This window comes from Giraffa tippelskirchi, chromosome 12 (assembly GCF_054371585.1).
Source record: "Giraffa tippelskirchi isolate mGirTip1 chromosome 12, T2T-mGirTip1v1.2.pri, whole genome shotgun sequence".
Classification (NCBI taxonomy): Eukaryota; Metazoa; Chordata; class Mammalia; order Artiodactyla; family Giraffidae; genus Giraffa; species Giraffa tippelskirchi.
This window is the reverse complement of record NC_137286.1, coordinates 51,784,445-51,798,285: the sequence shown is the minus strand read 5'-3', so window position 1 is coordinate 51,798,285 and position 13,841 is coordinate 51,784,445. Positions and strand designations below refer to the sequence as shown.

General features: G+C 46.4%; 1 protein-coding gene across 4 annotated transcripts in view; it reads right to left on the bottom strand.

Moving 5' to 3' along the window:
* Positions 1-843: 843 nt before the first annotated feature.
* The window catches only part of SLCO3A1 (solute carrier organic anion transporter family member 3A1), a 359,594-nt gene continuing 346,596 nt past the window's right edge, over positions 844-13,841 (bottom strand). For 3 of the 4 annotated variants that reach the window (XM_081551677.1, XM_081551679.1, XM_081551680.1), the window contains one exon: positions 9,604-11,053. In XM_081551677.1, the coding sequence (XP_081407803.1) occupies positions 10,674-11,053 (380 nt within the window). In that variant the 3' untranslated portion in view covers positions 9,604-10,673. Of the gene's footprint in view, positions 1,511-9,603; positions 11,054-13,841 lie in introns of those variants that run through there. The other variant, XM_081551678.1, reaches the window with a different exon arrangement.

Genomic DNA, 13,841 nt, shown 5'->3' with positions numbered 1-13,841 from the left:
CACATATTGGTGGCAGCCATCAACCTGACCGTCCATAGGAGGTAAGAGTCCTACCAGTGGACTAAGGATGTAGCAGAAAAGGTAGCCAATTAGGAAGTGGCCTCATAAAGACTGGGAAGGCAACTGGAGCTCCATCCATAGGGTGAGGCTTGTGGGAGGATCTATGGAACTAGAGAAAGAAAGGCAAATGCTATTGGTTGCCTCAGAGGGGTGGAGCTAAAGTCAGAGCCCCAGAGGTTGATGAGTCTGAGGTTGTTTGTTCATCATCCATTCATTCTTTCAATTGTACAATGAGCATCTATCAAATGTCACACACTATCCTAGGCAGTGTACCCTGAGAGGAAGCCATTCGCCACTCTCCCAGGGGTTTACAGACAATGGGAGAACCAGAAAGGAAAACCAGATGGTGACAGTCCAGTATTACAGAATGGATCAATAGGAACCATAGCTGTGTTGTCTTAGAGCATCTAATTCCAGCCAGAGGCTGGGGAGCAATGAGCAAGTACCATTTCTCTGTGAGACACTATGCTGCCTTCACATGGGATTTCATCGAAGCCTTACCACAACGGGTGTAAAGCAGGTGACAGTATTCCCATTTTACAGATGATGAAACTGAGGCTCAGAGGGGTCAGATCACTTCCCAAATGCCACACTGGTAGGGAGTGCTGGGGTGAAGAGTCGAACCCAGGTCTGTTTTGGCTCCTAAGATTGTGCTCTTGTGAACAATTCAAAGCCCCTAAATACAGAACACACACAGCCAGAAACACTCTCAAGAGCCTTTTAGGATCGTTCTGCCCAAAGACACAAGAAGAGAAAGAATAGAGATTACAGCGTGAGACCGAGGAAGAATTAAAATAGTGCTTTTAATATAATTTTCAGCAAACGTACAGTAGGTACTTTACATGACATATTTCTAAACTGCTCATCTGGAAAATATAAGCTGCAAAAATACAGAATACCACACTCAAAATCTATTGAGTATGTGCTCCCCCCCCCCCCCCCGTTCTATGAAACAGGGTAATTTTTACCCCCTCCTATTGAAATGCAGCCTTGGCTGCTTTCAGAAGAACTGTTGGATTCCCCGCTCAGAGAAGCACTTCCAAGAAGGGGTTTTCTAAAGCATGTCAGCAGGCCATCCCCACAGGAACCAAAGGAGGGGTGGGCAGAAGAAATTTGCACACCAGGCCAATGTGACTCTTTAGCGATCCAGGAAAATGCCTACTCCAAGGGTTTGGAGGACTCCGGGCCACAGACACCTGCTCAGTCCTCATCACAGGCCTGTGTTTGGGGCCTCAAGGGACCGCACACTGGCCAGACGGTCCCCACAGGGCCCTTTGGGGTCTCGGACAGGGCAGAGCACGCCAAGTCTGGCCTGCGAGGTCTGTGGGTGGTGGCGGGCTGTTCTTGGCAGGAAGAGGGCCAGGCCCTCAGCTTCTCACAAAGGAGTCTTCTGAAGGTGACTGTGACTCGGGGCAGGTTTTCTCAGTCTCAATGTCTTGGTACTCTGTGCCTAAAGGGGGAAGGGGGGGAAGAGAGCCAAGAGGAAAAAGAGATCGGTCTTTTCCAGTTTTCCTACTTATATTTTAGGCTTATATAATAGCATCCTGGCTTTCCAGTGGGATGGATAAGAGCAGGAAGTCAATAAGATGCTAGGTTATGCTCCACATCACCCCAGGGAACCAGACTCCAAGCCCAAAGACCTTTATGTAGGCTGAATCTTTCCGAGAAGCATTTATCTATACGTATCTATGCCAATGCCCATGCAGATGTTTATTCTATGGGAATGAATAAGACACAACTCGGTCATTAACTTATCTTCATCTTATCTGAGTCACCAGTGACAGACCTTGTGTTCTAGGTCCCTGTCATTGCAATCTCTATTGAAGAGGGTGGCTCTGCGCCAGAGAGAACCTCTTGGCATCATAATGTCATGCTTTCTCCACTAGCATTTGGGGCTAGTTTACTCTCCAGCCATAGAGAGTCACCACCTGCTGAGCAAAAGAATCTCCTTGTTGGAGCAAGGTTTTTAAGCCTCTGCCATGTTTCTGAAATAGATGCTGTGGCTTCACTTAAAAGGCATGAAAAACCCAGCTTAGTCCCTATCATGATATACAAGCAGTGGGGGTCCCCATGACCGTGACATGCAGCCTTCCAGTTCAATGAGAGCTGCAGTGGAACCACAGAATCCTCACTCATTTTCCTGTCCTCTCTAGACTCTGGTACAAAAGATGGAAATGTCTCTCCTTTCTTTTGCAGCTGAGATCTGGCTTATAGAAGAAGCAGGACAGCAGCATTCTTTCTCAACTTTCACAAGGTCTGAGTTCTTAGTCCTGGGGGCTCTGTTAGAAGCCAGGGGGGCAGGGAGTCGGGGAAGGCGGGATAGATGTGAGAGAGCTGGGGTGGTTCTTATATGCAGAATGAATAAGGTAGAAGACAATGAGGAACTGGTCAGCTTCTGCTGACATGGCTCAGAGGGAAAAAGGAAGGAGTATTTTTAAAGATCTCCAGTGTTTACTGAAGGAAAAAGGAGTTTTTTCTTATTTTAGACTTCTGTGCCTGTAGACAAACTCTGCAGAAGTTTTCACCTCCAGCTCTTGGCTCATTTCTCTAAAAAACTATAGACTTCTGGGGTGGTTTCCAATAGCAGATGCCTTACTGGCCTCATCAAATCTTCTAAGTAGGCAGATCTGTGTTCTCAGATTGGTGCCTTTGTAGTGTCATGTAAAGAGCACTGGTTCAGGAGTCAGACAGACCTGGCATTGGCCCCTGGTGACTTTCTAACTAGCTGTGTGACCTTGGGAAGCTTTGGTATACTGAGCCTTGGTTTTCTGATCTGTAAAGTGGGAACAACCATATTTACCTCACAAGGCAGGTGTGAGAAAGCTGCTAAGGCCCCTGGCAGGGGGGTATGTGTGTGTGTGTGCTCAGTCACTCAGTCGTGATCAACTCTTTGTGACCCCGTGGACTGTAGCCCACCAGGCTCCTCTGTCCGTGGGGATTCTCCAGGCAAGAATATTGGAGTGGGTTGCCATGCCCTCCTCCAGGGGATCTTCCCAACTGAGGGATCGAACCCAGGTGTCCCACATTGCAGGTGGATACTTTACCATCCGAGCTACCAGGGCATGAGGGTAGCAACCTCTTAATACACATGAACTCCCAGCCCTTTTCCTCCATTAAGAGGCTGGGCTAGAGCACAATTTGTGTGGTAGCTGAGTTTCTCTTATAATGAAATTTCATATATTACCTACTTCTACTTCATTTTAACACCTTCGATTATAAAATCCAACAGTTTTGAAAAACCCAGCACCACAAGAGTTACCTTCTATAAGGTTGGCATGAGTTTAAGAAGAACTTTATTTTCTGGGATTTAATGGGATGGTAAAATCTCAACCTATGGAATGTTAAACCTCCAGAAAATTTAGTATAGTTGTTCCATCTGCTCTTGGTAAGAGAACATAATCACTTTACTTTACAGAAAAAGACTCAGAATTTGTGCTAATCTTTACTTACTGATTGGCCTGAGTCATTAATACAAAAATTGAAATGTCTAGAAACTCTGTTCCTAAAAGCCTAGTATCTGATCACAGAGCAAGACATAGCTCCAACCAGTGGCCAGCATCAGGGTCTGATGCCCTGGGCTGGAGTCGAGCTCTTGAAGTTGATGCTGAGGACCTCAGGGGTACCAGGTAGGAAATGGTGTCTGGGGTCTCCCACCGATGCTGATGACCAGCACTGAGGACTGTCTCCCAGACACCTCAGCACTTTGAAATTGAATTTCCAAATGCATCAGAGCAGAGGTGTCTTCTGGTTCCTCTTACCTGCCTGCTTATAGCAGAACAACCCATATATGTTGATCACTCGGCTCTGTGGTTAAGTCTGGGAATAATAATAGGAAGAACGGATGTCCCCAGAATACATCTGTGTTCTACAATACAACTGAAACAACCTGTCTTAGTTGTTAGGGGGACTATGAGAGTGTAGGGAGCCCTGTAGTCCATTTGAGTAAGTCTTCTGAATAGGAAGTCCCTACAGGAGGAAAGGGGTCCCTCATTTCTTGCCCAGTATGGAGAGAGTATCCAAAAAGGCAAAGAACACAAGTTTTGGATTTGTTGACCTGGGTTTGAATCTCTGCTTTGTGACTTTGAGCCAATTCTGAAAGCTTCCCCAGCCTCATTTTCCTCTCTTGTAAACTGAAGCTTAATAATAGTTTCTGCTTCACAGGACTATGTATATGTGTATGCATGCTCAGTAATGTCCAACTCTTTGCAATTACAGTCTGCCAGGCTCCTCTGTCCATGGGATTCTCCAGGCAAGAATACTAGAGTAGGTTGCCTTGCCTTCATCCAGGGGATCTTCCTGACCCAGAGTTTGAACTCGCATCTCTTGCATCTCCTGCATTGGCAAGTGGATTCTTTAACTACTGTATGCTGGTTCATTGTAAATGCTTGGTAACTGTTAGCTACTATTATTAAATAGCTTTCTAGTGCCACTGTTTCATATTGGTGGGAAGGAGGGAAGAAATTTGAATACTATTCAGTATCTGGATTCACTCTTTTTTGTCGAGTTCCTACATTGTCCCCTTCCATGCCCACCTCCATCACTTAACAAAGAAGGATGATTACTCTGGTAGAGCTAGAGAGTGAGAGTGTCAGGGCTGGAAGAGACTGTAGATTGTATAGTTCCAATTCCCCTCATTACACAGGAGAAAGATAATGTTGCTTTCATTGTAATCCCTGACAATAATGGGATACTTACCTCATTCTTGGTAAAACAGGGTACCTGAGTTAGATTTTTCCAATGCATGACTCAGCCTGGGATACAGCAACTTCCACTGCTACAGTCCACTGGACTGTATGCCATGCTGCTTCAGATCTCAGTGTTCTCCAGAACACTGATTAGCATGCTACAGCCTTCCCTCAGCCACACCCAGAGACTGACTGTCTTTATAAATAAAGCTTTATTGGAGTTCTTGTTTTCTAGAGCACTAGGTCTTCCTGATTTTTGATGTCACTAAGTAGAACTTCCCAGCGCCCTAAAACAGCCCTCTTTGTACCCAGACATAGATAAATAGAGCATGGCTCTTAACAATGACCAAAGTGAAAATTGCAAGTGTAATAACTCAGGTCGTGTCTGACTCTTTGCAATCCCATAGACTGCAGCCCGCCAGGCTCCTCTGTCCATAGGATTTCCCAGGCAAGAATACCAGAGTGGGTAGCCATTTCCTTCTCCAGGGGATCTTCCCGACCCAGGGATCGAACCCAGGTCTCCTGAACTGTAGTCAGATTCCTTACTGTCTGAGCCACCAGGGAAGACCTATTCTATTGCTTTTGTGTTCAAGTCTGTGTCTCTTATTAAACTGTGAGTTCTTAGGGGATGGGACCATGTCTTTTTTTAACCTTTGTACCTGGTTCTGGGCCTGGCACATAGTCAAAATTTTAATAGAGTGAATATATGTGGTTGGAAAACATCAAGCTCATATAGTGCTCCCTCAAAGGCACAAATCCTGCAAAGGAAAACTGTGTTACCACATGGATGGTCCCTGAGAAGCATGAGCTTTGTCTTTATCTCCACCACAGTCACAGATTTCTAAGGTGCTGGGGCATCCAGGCGTCTCTGAACTCCCCATTTTAGGCTTTTCAATTCATGTCCTCCGTGCCATGATAACTGAGCACTCTGAGGTGAGAGAGGGGAGGCAGGGGTGAGGGCTGTATGTGGAGGGTGTAAATTCCCCAGTTGTGTCTGAGTCTTTGTGACCGCATGGGTGGTAGCCTGCCAGGCTCCCCTGTCCATGGGATTTCCCAGGCAACAATGCTAGAGTGGGCTGCTATTTCCTTCTCCAAGGGATCTTTCCAACCCAGGGATTGAACCCAGATCTGTGGCATTGCATAGAGGATTCTTTACTGTCTGAGCCACCAGGGAAGCTGGGATCCTAGGTAACAGGCCCCATAACAAGCATCTGAACAATATCTTCTCTGCATTTTCTGCCAGTTAGAGATTCCTGTTTCACCAACTTATTCTTGAGCAGCCATAATACCCCAAGGGAGCTAGGTTGAAAGGTTACCAGTAGGACCGTTTGTTCTCAAAGAATTACGTTCTCATTGCTATTCAGAACTCAAGAACTTGAACTGGGTTGGAGAGGTGGATAAGGAGGAAACAGGAGGGAGGAGCAGAGAGAGGAGGAAAAGGGCTGTATTTACACCTCAAACTAATTTCCAGGCCAAACTGAAATTCACCAACACTCTCTCCTGGAAAATGTGTCACCTCTGAGGGCTCTGATGTAGACTCTAACCTAAAGGAGACGCAGATCATGGTTGAAAGGAGGCTGTTGAGAGGCAGTGACGTGTGCTCAGGGGAGCAAGCAAGCCCCTACTCTGTGTCCAGTGCCTTCTCCTGGACAGATATTTTCTCCAAATCATCAAAAGAGGTAAGAACAGCACAGGAGAGCAAATATTCTGTCTGTTGGACTGAAAACCTGCTTGTCTGGTTTTCTCCCCTCATCCAAAGCAAACCAACCAGACAGTGAAATAGGGTGACCACCACCAAACAGGACAGAAGTTTACCCTGCCCGATTGTATAATCATTGCGTTGATTTCTACAGGTTGACCTTTATTGCTTCGAGTCACTCAGGAGTGCCTTCAGGACTCCCAAGCAGAGCTTACAACACAGGCCTGGTGGGCTTGACTAGGTGGAGAAGAAACCACACTTCCCAGGACCTGAACAGTTGGCAGCAAGAAAACCAGCCTTGTAGGCTCACGGGGAGCCAACCACTACTTTTCCTCAGAGGGTTTCTCAGTGAGTGTGTGTGTGTGTGTGTGTGTGTGTGTGTGTATGTGTATTTATATATATATATATATATATTTCCATTTTACACTCTCCTAATAAGCAACCTGCTTTGGAAGTGTGGAAGATAATCCATTAGCAACTATGGCAGAATCTTTTTCCTGAGAAACTTTAGTGCTGTGGCAGTCATCCCAGGGGCTGGCTGGCCACCCTGTGTGGAACGTTTGTGCACGTCACCTCAGGAAATCTTGCCACATCTGAGTGAGAGGATGCTGTCGGTCAGTGGCCCCCAACCTTTTGGGCACCAGGGACTGGTTTTGTGGAAGATAATTTTTCCACAGCTGGGTGAGGGGGAAGAGGGGAAGGTTTCGGTGGTAATGTGAGCGATGGGGAAGGGGCAGGTAAAGCTTCGCTTGCTCACCCACCTGCGGCTCACCTCTTGCTCCGCACCCCAAGAGTTGGGGACCCCTGCTCTAGGTTATTATTGGAGATGAGAAAGTGGAATCAGGGATTTGAATGTACAGACACCACATAGCCAAAGTCTACAAACCATCACTTGGCAAAGCTATTCTGCCGGAAGGTAATGAAAAAGAAGCAATTTTTATGAATAAGCATGTTCCCTCCTGCTCTGAAGACATTAGGGAGTCTGTCAAAGGATTCCTCAGAAGCTCTTTGTTTCTCCTTATTATTTTGCCTGTTAAGCGCTGCCAGCAAACTCCTTAGGGGGCCTGTGAGTAGAAGCCTCTCTGGCTCCTTCATTAGCTGTGAGGAAAGCCCGCACGCAGTGGCCTCCCGGAGCGCAACTGTCCCCGGGGTGTCTGGGAGCTTCACAGCGTCCCCTGTGGAGGCGTGAAGAAGGCGGGCTTTCCTGACAGCGCACAGACTCAGCACAGGGAAGACAGCAAACCCAGTCCCCCCCAGAGACAGAGACTCATGAAAAATGTGTTCCCTTCATATGCAGGAATGATATGTGTCGAAAACTTTTTGATCTATATGTAGGAGTGACAAAAATCTGTCACAAGTTGCAGCAAAGAGAGCCTTCTCCATTCAGCCCTGGGCACCTTCCACTAAGATGGTGGAGAGGTTGGTAGCACAAGAGAGAGGATGTTAGCATTCACACTGTAGGTTTATTCGTTCCCTCACCATTTTTGTTTTCTGAGTCCCCTGGAGATCTTCCCAGGAAATCTTTCCATTCAAAATCCTGCTCAAAACCAAACAGAGAAGCCAGGGGCTGGATTGGGCAGCGTATGTACAATGGTTCCTTGTGGCACAAAAGAAAAAAACCTAGACTAGGTTTTCCCAATTCTGGAGTCCAGGAGAGAAATTAAAAGTTTTAAAGGTGGTAATAACACATATTAGAAGCATCTTACAAGAGGGGACTTTAAATTCCGATTCAATTGTTGAGAAAACTGAACCCTGGAATTGTTTTCCTTTGTCATCTTAACATCTTATGCTCACTCAGCCTAAAATCTTAGGCAAAATAGCCAAAAAGGAAGGAGTTTTCAAAAACCTTTTTTTTAAAAAAAAAAAAAAAAATAAGCAAAGAGCCCCATGGAACTAGAGGTCTTGCAGCCTCAGTGACTGTAGACTGAGTTTGGAGAGCTACATAATCATATCCAAGAGGGCAGTGATCTACTAGCAATACATTTTCAAGACCAAACTGACTCAACACCTATACAGGATGGAATCACAGCCTCAGTATTCACAGGGTGTACAGAGCTTATGAACTGGCTGGAGAATAACCCCATGTTTAACTAGTTAACACACTGATGAGCGTCCCCATTTTCAGGAACAAGGAGGGACTCGAGCAAGACAGGAAAAAGTTGTTCCAGAAGCATCCTGTCCAGGATGCAACTGATCACGTGGCTCCGCACTGCCACACAAGCTTCGCTCTTGGGCATCTTTGCTCCACGTGGCCTTCTCTAGTTTGGGGCTGTCACTCAGACTGCCCCAATTATGGGTTTGTTAAAAATTTGGCACAGCACCCACCCCACTCTTTCCTGATTCCCTTCATCTTCTAGATGACCTGCAAATATGTGTCTGAGGTTAAAAAACAACCAACCAACCAAGCCTTGGAATCTTTCCAGAGCCAGGAGTGGCCAAGATCAAGGACAGCGCAACAGCATGAAAGGTGGGTTACCTGGGCCGTGCGTGAGTGTGTGTGTGTGAGCACACCTGTGCTCTCACATAAGCTCTGCCCCTTCTGCAATGACTCACCAGGCTGAGTCTACTGGCTGCAAGAGATTTCCCCTTGATTCTTACCCGAAACAATGGGAGGTTCGCTTCTAGCTCTTTGAGGTTCAGCCATTTTCAAAACACACACATACACCCCACAAGGCTTCTTAGACTTGTCAGGTTCAAGACTGACCCTGAAAACATTGCTGACATTTTCAGGTGGTGGATGTCCAGTAGCTTCCAGGAGCTTGTGGGTGTGTAACCCCAGACACTACAGGCTGCTCAAAGCATGTGCTAGGGAGCTATTCTTTCTCTCCTCTCCCCAGAAGCCCTGCACCCATACACACAACATGCCGCTGAGCGTGTCTCCACCACAGGTGGAAAAGAACGCCTCTTGGCATGTGAAGCAGGCATATGAAAGGGGTTCCCATGACAGCAATCACTGAATCACAGGGCATAAGTCGAGAAGGAAAATTTGCAATTCATCATGTCATCTCCTCTTGTCTCAAATGTGCTTCTTTTAAAGGCAAGCTGCATATACACTCTTTCAAGCATTTTTTTCTCATAACACACTGTATAGTTTCGTTCTCACAGACTATCTGAATGAGGATAAAATGATAATAAAAAAATTACAATAGATTAACTGCATCCCTTGAATCACATTATATTTTTGGTGCATTAAAAAAGAAAATTAAAAGCAACCAGCATAATAAATTCAGCCTAGAGGACTGTGTTAGTGACTGAAGGGTTAACACAGATTTGAGAAGTAGTTAAAAATAGTATCAGAGGATTATACATACAACAGTTTGAAATTCATATGCATTGCAATTTTTTTCCCCTTAAAAATGGCAAAATGTTTGGCAAATGTAAGCAAATGACTTGGACTGGGTTGGGTTTCACCGGCTCTGAGCGAAGTCAGTCATAGCCAGGTGAGGCCCACTGCTTCCTGAGGTCATTCTGTGGGGCTGGTGGGGGAGGGGGACACCCCCCGATGGGAGGTGCTGTGGGGGAAGGGGAGGTGCTGGCCCCCCATGCCCGGCTCCCCCACCAGGGCCCTCAGTCTTGAGAAATGGAAATGGAGCTGGTGAGAGGTGCCAATTACAGTCTCCAGCACGGATCACCCTTTAGCATCGCTGAGAGAACTCTGGGGCCTTGAACCACAGGTGTAGACTGGGTGAGTTGTCTACACCGTGGCCCCTATTGCAAAAGTTAGAGAAGCGGGTCTCCACTCCTCCGACTTGGGTGCCCCTCCGCCCCCGTGTGGACGGGCACGGTGGCACAGGGTGTATCACTAGTGCTTATCCTGGCAATGTTGTCAACTTGGGTGTTTTTAGTAGATTTTTTAAATATATTTTGTTTGTTTTGTATGTGTATGTATATCCAGAAAGGTCCGTCCTCCAAGCTGGCCACCAGTGTTCCCTGAATTTGGCAGTGCCTGTTGCTTGCAGCTGTCGGCATCCTGAACAACCATGAGGTGCCTTCGAAAGCAGACTCTGAGCCCCTAGGAGGTCGCATGTCAACCACGTGATCCCACGCTCTCCTTATTCTGAATCCTGTCTGGCTCTGATTTTGAGAAAAGGACAAAGGTGCTGTGTATACGTGTGTGTGTGTCTCTGTGTGTATTGAATCTTTTTTTTTTGGAAACTTTTTTTCATTTTTTTTCTTTAGGAAAAATGACCCTTGAAGGACTAATACAGAGTTCACCCCTCCTTCAGTCACTATAAAACAGACTCCATGTTCTCACACCACTCGTGATCTTCGAGGTTATAGATAAATTTTGTCCTATGTGTCTGGTTGGCGGGCACAGGGTCCCTCCCCAGATTGTCTAGGGTCAGAGTAGAGGCAAAGAACTCACTGGTGCTCAGCCCGCCCTCGTGGTTTTTGATGTATCGTTTATAGTTTTTCCTCAGGCACTGCCACGTGGTTGTGTAGAGGAGGAAGGCAAAGGACTTGAGCGCGATGGCGATGCTGACATACAGGTATCTGTAGGCCACGTTGTCGTAGAGGGCACAGGCGCCTTGCTCCCCACAGAACGTGCTCCAGAACAGGCAGGTGGAGTCGATGCCAGCCCCGAAGATGAGCGGCGGGGGGATGAAGCCTGTCGGGGGAAAGGACAGTTAATGTTCGGGCTCTGATGGTCCGAAGGAGAGAAGGACTCCCTATGTGTGTCTGTACATGTCTTCCTACGGGACTGCAGGGTTCGTGGGCCACATTCAGGGGTTCTACAGCACAGTGGGGGAAAGACCCCGTCAGGAGGTCGAACTGCTTGGGTTCGAACCTCACCTCTGCCCCTTACTTTACAATCCTGTGCAAGTTATTTAACGTGAAATCTTACTTCACACGTCTGTGCCTTCGTTTCCTCATCTGCAAAACGAAGTTAATAATATCAGTCTGTCTCAGATCACTGTGAGGGCTGACTCGCTGAATACATGGAAAGCATTTAGAACGGTGCCTGGCACAGAGTAAACACAAAATAAGTGACAGATGGTGACAGATGATATCGTTATCATCATCCACGGAGAGTCTGAGAAGAAACAGTCTTCTCTGAAGGGAGACATTCTTGGTGTCGCTCAGAGAAGTGCAGCCTTGTAGAGAGAATGGTTACGAGGCATCATGTTCTGTGTACTGTCCTTTTGCACGGGGCTTCTGGGGCTTTCTGTGCTCTTGAGAACAGAGAGTTGGAACCGGAGGGGAGCAGAAGGTGACAACGAGTACACTGTACTTTGCTGCTGTTGTTTTAGTTGCTCAGTTGTGTCCGACTCTTTTGCAACTCCACCGCTCCTCTGTCCATGAGATTTCCCAGGCAAGAATACTGGAGTGGGTTGCTATTTCCTCCTCCAAGGGATCTTTCTGACCTAGGGATCAAACTCGTCTTTCCTGCATTGGTAGGGGAATTCTTTACCACTGAGCCACCAGGAAAGTCCACACTATACCTTATGTGTGTGTATATATACATATGTGCACACACCTATACATATGAAGGATGTATTCTCATACATGTATATATGCACACAGATATAAAAATATACATGTGGGTATGGTTTAAAATGGAAAATATCCACATACACACTGACATCTTTCCTTCTCCTAGAGAGCACCACTGGAGCAGAACACTTTTCATTCTGAGCTGGGAACTGGTTTTAAAAACCTTCATAATAGATCACATTATATTATGAGGTATCCTATCCCAGACCAATGAAATCAGAATATTGGGTGTATGGCCTGGTCATTGGCATTGTTAAAACATTCCCAGATGATTCTTGCCTCTTAGGGGGAAAATGTTTCATCTGTATTATGGGGATGCAATGGACGGGGCATTAACACAAATTAATTGCTTTGGAAAAAACAGCATCCCCAAGGCCAGAATATGGTGCCAGTCAACTTTCTTGAGAAGCAGGAAGTGATCCCTGGGAGCAGGTGGGGACAGTTCCAAGATCCCTCTGCCGAGGTGTCCTGATATCCTGAGTGTTCTTTCCAGCTCTGGACTGAGGTTCACTCTTGTATTAAGGAAGGTCTGCTGAGAATTTGGGGGCTTCCTCTGTGGCTCAGGAGTAAAGAATCCACCTGCCAATGCAGGAGATGCAAGTTTAATCCCTAGGCCGGGAAGATCCCCTGGAGGAGGAAATGGCAACACACTCCAGTATTCTTGTCTGGGAAATCCCATGGACAGAGGAGACTGGTGGGCTGCAGTCCATGGGGTTGCAAAGAGTTAGACATGATTGAGCACCTGAGCACATGCTGAGAATTTGATGAGCTATCAACCCTTCTCCCAGAAAAATACATCTACCTACAAAATCACATCCACATTTCGGGGGGTTCATAGACCCCTGAAGTCCATTGATGAGTGCCAGAACAAGGAAGGCTATGTTATATTCACAGCAGAACCTCCTTTGAGGGGCCCTCTGGGAGGGAGAGGCTTAATGAAGGAAATGGCACTTCCTTGGGTTTTTTACTAATTGAAGTCTAGTTTTCAAATTTTTAAAAAAATTTTTATTGAAGTATAGCTGATTTACAATGTTGTGTTTCAGGTGTACAGCACAGTGATTCAATTATACATATACATCTTTTTCAGATTCTTTTCTATTATAGGTTATTATAAGATACTGACTATAGTTCCCTGTGCTATACAGAAGGTCCTTGTTGCTTATCTGTTTTATATATCGTAATGTGTGTCTGTTGATCCCAAGCTCCTAATTTAGCCCTCCCCTTCCCCCTTTGGTAACCATAAGTTTGTTTCTAGGTCTGTGAGTCTGTTTCCTCGGTTTTGATGACTGGTCAGCGATGGGGTCGGGGACAGCTGCATGATCCTGTCAGTGCTGACAGGTTGACAGGGATTCCTCCTGGGCCCAGGTACCTTAGCGCTCATCCTTAGCACTCCCCAACTCTGTCACTTATTACCCCCTAAGAGAAACCCCCCTAAGAAGGAATTATCATTGAAACAGCATTTAATCTCTCTGGCAGCTTGAGTTAATAAATGCCAAGCTCAAAATCCCACACAACCTGCTCTCTCTTTGCAGCTCCCAGGTCAGGCTGGTCTTGCCAAACGGAAACTTGCATTCCCAGCATTCTCTGCCCAGAAGCCTGCTCAGGTATTCGAGATCTTTGTCACCAACCACTGTGTCCTGTCTCAGTTCCCCAACAGATGATTTTTCTTCATTTAACTGGAAAAGAGCCAACTGGAGGAACTGCCACGGCCACCACTGACAGACACTAGACACACTTCGCGTTGCTCAGGTAAAGAAATAGCGACCTGGAGTCCCTGTGGATTGTGGATGGACTTGGGGATCCACAGGACAAATCTGGCCTGTGGTCCAACGGGAGAGGTGGATCCATTCACCTTTCTATCTGTCAGAATTCTATTAGTTGTCATTTGCTCCCAATTCTCC